The 8,614-nt window shown below is 35.8% G+C and overlaps 1 protein-coding gene and 1 long non-coding RNA gene across 2 annotated transcripts; both read left to right on the top strand.

The window, feature by feature from the left end:
* The first annotated feature begins 220 nt into the window (after positions 1-220).
* Positions 221-8,072, top strand: LOC139077444 (uncharacterized). Its single transcript, XR_011529985.1, has 6 exons — positions 221-270; positions 1,076-1,182; positions 2,797-2,859; positions 4,046-4,203; positions 4,884-4,974; positions 7,538-8,072. It is a non-coding gene; the product is annotated as an uncharacterized lncRNA (long non-coding RNA).
* LOC103545075 (olfactory receptor 2W1-like) lies at positions 5,085-6,029 on the top strand. The gene has a single exon (XM_008511814.2). The coding sequence runs from the start codon at positions 5,085-5,087 to the stop codon at positions 6,027-6,029; it is 945 nt and encodes a 314-aa protein (XP_008510036.2).
* Positions 8,073-8,614: the final 542 nt, after the last annotated feature.

Genomic DNA, 8,614 nt, shown 5'->3' with positions numbered 1-8,614 from the left:
TTGGTATTATTATTGTTTTTTTTTTTTTTTGAGGAGGAGGATTAGCCCTGAGCTAACTACTGCCAATCCTCCTCTTTTTTGCTGAGGAAGACTGGCCCTGAGCTAACATCCGTGCCCATCTTCCTCTACTTTATACGTGGGACACCTACCACAGCATGGCTTTTGCCAAGCGGTGCCATGTCCGCACCCCGGGATACGAACCGGCGAACTTCGGGCCACTGAGAAGCAGAATTTGCGAACTTAACCGCTGCAGCACCGGGCCAGCCCAAGGTATTATTTTTAATTTATTGAAAATGGACACTGATGATAGGGTTCAAGAAGCTAGAATTATGATTATTCCATAATTTTTTTAAACCAACTAATTTCTTTCCTGTGGACACAACACCTAGATAATTGCCTATATTTCTCCAGCTTGATTGATATCTTACCCATTGAATAAAACAAATTTCAATTAAATGTGTTAATTTTTATAAATATGATTTTACATTATATTTTGAATCTTCAGTAGTAAATACATAAAGTCATCTCTGAAATTAATTCAATGAGGGAAATTTAAAAGAAAAGGAAAAGATGCAACCTAATGTCTTCAGGGAAATTTTCATAAAATTGTTTGCATAACCCTCTGACCATAGTCAAAGATTTGTTAATCACCCCTGTGGGGCACCACTCCCCAAGGTCTAAACCACATCAACCTAGTAGCCTTTAGAGTCGAACATAAATACTTCCCTGCTACACGGTAACGATTCTTGGCGTACATAGACCAACATGGGTATGGTTGCTTAGACGAAAAAAATCTACCTACAAATGTGTCTAACAAGAGGACATACTCAAAGACTACAAATATCCTATCAGAATACATCTAACAGAACCTAATTCATTAACTCTTCCACCAGTCCCACAGCCAGTTTTTCTCTAACATCCTCATCAGATAGAGACTTCTATTAAATCTTGCAAATGTGATTTAAATGCAAATGTGATTATAGTGTTAGTATAAGAAACTGGTGGCTAATCCAATATGTCATGGACACAGCAACTTGCCAAACAAGATTTTTTCTGAATTATCAATGAAATTTAGGATCATCATAATGGGAACATGGGAACATTTGGACTACAGGAGAGCCCGACAGCTGTGAATTCCTGTCTCCTGAAAATATAAGTATGCTCTAATATTTTTGTCTTCTGGTAAGTATTCTCTGCTATCTACAACAGAAGAAGACAGAGAGTAGAAAACAGATCCTAGATAGCATACATCTGAGATAGCATAGGCCTCAGTCGAACATGAAAGCAAAAATGTGAAAGGTATGGGAGATATAGATATGAATACACTAATGCCCTCTCAGGAATGAAGATTATACCAAATTTCAACAAGAGCAGTTAGTGGATTTTGAAGTTACTGAATGCTCGTGATACTAAATATCTTATACTTAATATATCATTCAATCCTCCTCACAACCATCCTGCGAGGAAGGTGCTACTAGAATAACTATCTTACAGATAAGTTAACCGAAGCTTAAAGAAGTTAATTAGCTTGCTCAAGTTCACACAGTGAGGAAGTGACCAAAGTCTGATCTAATAAAATCACGGGTGGTCTGACCTTAGAGCCTGGGTCTTAACTAGTTTTATATTGTCTTTTTCTGCTTTAACTTTATATGGATACAGCAATATAGCCTCTTACTTTTCAATTAATAAAAGATTCATTTAATCTTTTCATTTTTTACAAAATTTTAAGGAATTATGAGATTTTATGTTTCTAGTTTTCACTCCATGTCATTGTATAAATTCAAGTTTAAATATGGTTCGTTCATTTTTCTTAAATTTACTAAAGCAAATAAAATGTAAAATTATGCTACATTACTAGAAACTGAAGTCCATACCATGAAAATTGAACAATTGAGTTTCCATTAAAATGGAGCATGCCTCTTTTTTAACATCTATTTCTTCAGTTCATGCTCTATGTCATTTTTATATCACATTCACTTTTGATTGAAATTAAAATAATATCTAAAATTTGAGATCCAAGCCTTAAACCACATAGAAAGTCTTAAGATGCATAAAATGAAAAGTTCTATATTTGGGTTTACAACATAAAATTACACAAAGTATAATTCTGGCTTGACAGCACTTCGAATAAGGTTACCTAGGGCCTTATGTCATCCAAAGTTTACACTGAGCCAGTAATATTTTCCTCCTTCTAAACCTAGCCAACATATATTTTAGGAAGTGTGTGTAGATCATAGATGTTCACTATTCTGTCCAGTATTGCAGCACACCTGGAGGCCTGTGTTCACTTTGGAACCGAGCCATTTAATAAACCACAGTGTATCCAATGGATAGCAACCAGAAAAGCATGGTAAAAGATCATACAGTGTTAGGAACAGCAGACAAGGATCCATGAACTTAGTTTAGGAAGATTAATCAAAGAGTATATTTGATAATAGGCTCTAATATTAAAAGAGACTTAAAAGACATATAAAAGGTTTTTAATGAGCCAAACCAAACAATATTGTCTAGAGATGCACATTTGGATAATTAAGCTGTTAAAATACAAGGAGGTGACTACTATAACATCAGGATAGTGGATACTTTGGGAGACATGGGAGGGTTACTATTGGGATGAGGCACAAAAGAGAAGCTCCTGGGGTCTCGGCAATGCTCTGTTTCTTGACCTGGGTGTTAGTTACAAGAATATCCACCTTAACTGATGAAGTTTTTACCTTTTTTCTGTATCCATGTTTTATTTTATAATTTTTTTTTAATGAAGTCATGTTGAATTGACTTATGCTGTGTTCTTTCCAGAAAAAAGAAAATGAGCCAGTGCCTGGATGTTACAAAGAGGCATCTTTGAGGTCAACATAAGAGGTAAGTAAGAGCATTGATTAAAAGAAAGAGGCTGCTTCGTGTGCAGCTGACTTCCCTATTACTGAAGTTACGAAGATGGAAGTTTGTGACTATTCTGTGGAAGGATCTCTTACGTAGGCAGAAGACTGGATACATGGTTCCTGAGGCCCATTCCAACTCGAAAATTCTATGGCCTTTTAATTTTCAACATTATCCCAACCTCAACTGGCCAAAATAGCTGAGTGCACTTTGCAATCAAGGCATTTTGTTAGCTCAAGTCCTCTCTTGTCTCAGGTTCATCAGTTCAATATGTACATTGTGTTTCTGGGTATTTTTGTATACGTAACATGCTTGTACATTTTAAAACTTAGGCAAAAGAAGATCTTTAATTATTTCAGTTTAGTTCTACCATCATGGTAAAATCACCAGTGTGGAAAAAAAAAGGGAATAAGGGGTAAATAGAATAATAATGATTTCTGGGTAAGTGAATGTAGTTTTTAATTCTCAGAATTAAATATGAACCAAGCACAGTTCCAAATGCTTTCACAAGTATTAACCCTCACAACCTCTCCTTAAGGAAGGAAGTGTTATCTTCACTTAACTTACTTCTAACCTGGCACACAAACAGGGCAAATAATCAGCCAAGGATACATTGCTTCCAAGTAGTGAAGCTGGGATTTGATCCCGAGCACTCTGAGTCCAGAATCTGTTCACTTAAGTGCTATGGTTAACTTAGCTGACATCCTATTACTGGACTCAGTAATTAAATAAAATGTGATTAAAACCGGACACATTAATTAAATAAAATTTCTGTTTTGTGTTAAGAAAAACTACATCTCTATCTCACACTACTTGGTAAAAACAGTTTCTTCTTCATGATTATGACATTAAATGTTGTAACTAAAATACTTCTAACAATGATATACTGTAAGTAATTTATCTTTACCCTATTTTACTCTAACTGCAACAAATAAGGTTATTACTCCTTTGCCCCAAAGACACTATAAATGTAGCAAATAAGGTTATTATTTCCTGGCTCCAATAATGTAAGTACCCTGGGTCTGAAGTTCATGGTCAGAAATAATATGCATATAAAATTTATAAACTACTTCAGTCATTCAACATTCCATCTATTTAGGGATATGACAAAGCATTCAGAAATAGTGAGACTGACATAATCTTAACCCTTATCTGTACTCTTTTAGAGTGGAAATGAGGTAATAGTTTTACCTGTAGAGTTCCAAAGCAACCAGAGGATCCACTCATGCAATTGGCAAATTCCCTGGGGGAAAACAACTCACTGACTGTTTAATGAACTGCTTTTTGTATGAATCACCTGCCTTGCCAATTTTGCTGACTGGCCAGGTGAGTAGGAACTAACAGATTGTTAGTATATGTATGTGGTGACCAAATGGTTCTAGAATTAGTTCAATTTTTGACTCTGCAACAATTCAATAAGTCTATTTAGATAGTGTAATAGCAGTCATGAAAGATATTCAAAGAAACATGGCCTCTGTACATGTACATAAAGGTTAATAATAAGAAATATTATTTTTTTCCTGGCACAAAAAAACACATGCACAAAAATGGGCAGTGCAGTAGGGAACATCAAAATTGATACAGGAAAACAGTGAATGCAATGTTGAAGAGAAAAAAAACATGAGGAGAGTAGGTTGGTGGTGATAGAGATTATGATTATGATTATGATTATGATTATTAATGGTTGGAGGCAGACATTTGGAAGTGATTCTAGAAAATGATTCTACTACCCAATGGTGGAGCTTATCCAAAGAAAATATGTCATTTAACTTTTTACCTCAAGCTTAATTCCTTTGATAAGGGAAAGATTTGTCATGATCAAGCGATGCTTATGTCATAGTTTCAAGGAGGAATAAGCCCTCAAAACATAACCCACTCAAAATTACTTAATTAACTTTGTGGATTTATCATGTAATCAAAATACATAGAACCAGGGGGCCATAGGACATTAAGGCTTTTCAATGATTTACAATTCAGTGTAATTGGGTTTAACATGTTATTTTCAGAACCACTCTGGATATGATTAAATACGAAGAGACTTTGGGCACTGAACACAGGGGAAATGTTAAAAGAGATGTTCCAAGTGGGAGAAAGCATGTAAGTAAGTTTTAGATACCCTGACAGACTCCAGAGATTTTTAGTTCTACCTAAGGATGATGATATTTTTTGTCACCATGGTGTTGTCTGCTAGCCTTTCATAAAGAGAAATGGAAACAAGCAATGGAAGTTCTGAAACAGACTTCATTCTTCTGGGGTTTTCTGACAGGCCTCAATTAGAACGCATCATCTCTGTGCTTGTCTTCATCTTCTATACTGCCACTCTGGTAGGAAACACAACCATCATTCTTGTATCTTACCTAGATACCCAGCTCCATACACCCATGTATTTCTTCTTATCCAATTTGTCTTTTCTGGACATCTGTTATACAACTAGCATTATCCCCCAAATGCTGGTCAATCTATGGGGTCCAAAAAAGTCTATTACATACGGAGGATGTGTGCTCCAATTCTTCTTTGCCCTGGACTTGGGAACTACAGAATGTCTTCTCTTGGCTGTGATGGCCTATGACCGCTATGCTGCTGTCTGTCAACCTCTTCACTACACAGTAGTAATGCACCCTCAGCTTTGCCAGAAGATGGTGCTGACTGCCTGGTCAAGTGGTTTAGGCAGTACATTAATTCTTTGCTCCCTGACTTTGAAGTTGCCAAGATGTGGGCACCGGAAGGTGGATAATTTTTTCTGTGAGATGCCAGCATTGATCAAGATGGCTTGTGTCTATTCAAAAGTAATTGAGATTCTTGTCTTTGCTCTTGGAGTGGTATTTCTTCTAGTACCTCTATCACTAATTCTCATCTCATATGGAGTTATCACTCATGCTGTCGTGAGGATCAAGTCAGCAGCAAGGTGGCATAAGGTCCTCAACACATGTGGTTCGCACCTCACAGTGGTAACTCTGTTTTATGGAACAATCATTTATATGTACATGAAGCCACAGAATCACACATCCCAAGATGAAGGGAAGTTCCTTACTCTCTTTTACACAATCGTCACACCCAGCCTTAACCCTCTGATCTACACTTTGAGAAACAAAGATGTCAAGAGTGCAGTAAAGAGAATATTCTGGGTAGAAAAATGGTCAGCAACGTCATGAGTTAGGTGGAAAAAATCAGAGGGCAGAGGGCTAAAAAATAATATTGACCTTTTCCAACAGATGATGAATCAACTCATTTATTCAAAGAACGTTTCTTGGGTGCTTACTACATACCAAGAATTGTACTAGGCACTGACTTTGTAAGTAAGTAGGAAGTAGAGAGAAATGATAAGGAGATTGATAAACAAGAGATACAGATACAAAAATAAAATGCAATCCACGTGCTAAAAAAGTCTCAAGACTAATCAGGGACTGCAGATAAATAAATATATAATTATGAAATGTGGTAAGTACAATAATAGAGATATGTACAAAGCATTAAGGAAAGATTTCACACAGGCATTTATTCTAATCTAGGATTATGCTGGACTCTGGATTTTTTCTTCCCAGACTTACAACATTTATGAGAAACAACACTCCCTTTCATTCACCTGATAGTACCAGAGGAGCCTTTGTGGTGGAGACTAACTTCCTACCAATACTCATTCCACCTTCTGCCTCAAGTTCTAACTGGGCATAGGACCACCATGCTGCAAATCACATTTCCTAGCCTGGCCTCCACAACACAATGCCAGGGAAATAATGTGTGCAACTTCTGGGTCATCTTCTCAAACATGAAGCCACTTGTTCTGACCTCCCTCTCTCCCTCCCCTTCCTTTTGGCTGGAATGTGAATATGGAGGGCTATGTTTTGTCAGAGCTATACATGAATAGCTCTGACAAAAACTCTAAGAGCGAAGGGAACAGTAAAATGGAAACAGAATCACCCTACAAGCAAAGCAATGCCTCCAGACCATTACAGGAGGAAAAAAATCTTCTGTATTATTTCATATTAATCAAGCCTCTATATTTTTGGGTCTCTGTGTCATAGTACTTAGCTTTTATCCTTACGTGGTCTGATAAGGAGTTTGGGCTTTTTCCTGTAGGGTATTGTGTTACCTGGACCAGCAGCATCAGTATCACCTGGCAACTTATTAGAAATGCAAATTCAGACCTACTGAATCAACAATCTGAGGATGGACCCAGAAATCTGTTTTTTAACAAGCACTAGAGGTGATCAGGCTAAAGTTTGAGAACCACTGTTATAGAGAATAGAGAGACATTGAGTGTTTCTAAACAGAAAATTAACTGGTTTTATAGATTTTAATTAATTTCCTTCCTGATAGATATGTAAAAGAAAGTTGATATGGACATCTCAAAGCTTTTAGATAAGTAATTTCCAAATGCCCCAAATGTCAGACTCCAGATTAGGTCCAGTCCATGAGAGACCTTTTTTCCCTCCAATGTGGAGAAACAAGAAAAACAAGTTTCACCTGAGATAAAGTGAAGTCACTATAAAAGGTTATTTTTTATTTAATATTATCTTCTTGCACTTTGGTTTTATAAATTTCTTTCTGCTATTGAGTTATGGTGGTGCTAGATGGTAATTTTTTGGAAAGGGGTTTGATTCCTTTTTGGTTTTATTCCTTTTTAAATGTTTTTATAATAAGTTTTTATTCCTTTTTGCAGGTAACTTTAATATTGTCAATTGTGTAATCCTTGGTAAAAAGAATCTGAGAGAGGATGATCATATCAAAAGATAGGGAAAGCATAAAGACAATATCAATTTTATCGTATTGTAAGGATTGTGGAAGAAAGACAAAAGTATAGAATGGTGAAATTGCAGCCAGTGGAAATGAGTATCAACTTTTCTTTCTGAGAAGTGCTGATCCTAAATCCTGACAGACACTTGATTTATCATGTGAATACCTTTTACTCAATCTTCTACACTCACTGAAATCTTACCTCATCTGAAAAGTCCTTACAAATCTCATCAATCCATCCTTTGAATTCCCTCCACAATCTGACCATATCCCTATTACGGCATTATCTCATTTTATTTATTTATTTCTATGCATGTTTGAGGAGAAGGCATTGGTGAGCTGTTCAACAACATAGAACCTCTTATTTATAAGTGATTTTGCTGTGTCTAAATTGGTTTCTGACATGAATTATATATTCAATAAATGTACAATGATTAAATAAATGAATAGTTTTTAAATAAGTCTATGTGAAATGTTTTTAATTCTGTAGAATATGGCAAGTGTTCATTCGGTAATGAATACTGGAACAACATCTTCAGGCTTTTGTTAGCATTTAAGACAAATGAAACACATGTGACTTAAGAGAAAGGAAGGATAGTATACTTTTTCTTTCACATGCATAATATTATAGAATCTTCACAGCATCCCTTGGAGTACATATACATACATACATATAAGTATGTATTTGGAAACTATAAAAACAGAAAGAATAAAATTACAAGTTGCTCGTTATCTCATAACCCATAAACAATGACTGCTAACTTTTTAATTAATTTCCTTTTAATTTATTCCCATCCATATTAAAGTTTGGTTCATGTTAAGGACCCTGCTTTATTTCTACCAATGTATGCATTCACACCAGATATATCTCCCCTAAGGGAGCAAAAATTGACTCTTGGAGAGAGGCAAAAATCTTAGATAGCACAGTGATTGGTGGCCTTCCAAAGAGCCAGTGGACATAAACAGGTATAAGATATAACTGTGGTATTAAAATTTCATTAGG

Source organism: Equus przewalskii, chromosome 19 (assembly GCF_037783145.1).
Source record: "Equus przewalskii isolate Varuska chromosome 19, EquPr2, whole genome shotgun sequence".
Lineage (NCBI taxonomy): Eukaryota > Metazoa > Chordata > Mammalia > Perissodactyla > Equidae > Equus > Equus przewalskii.
This window is presented reverse-complemented; position numbering and strand designations above follow the sequence as displayed.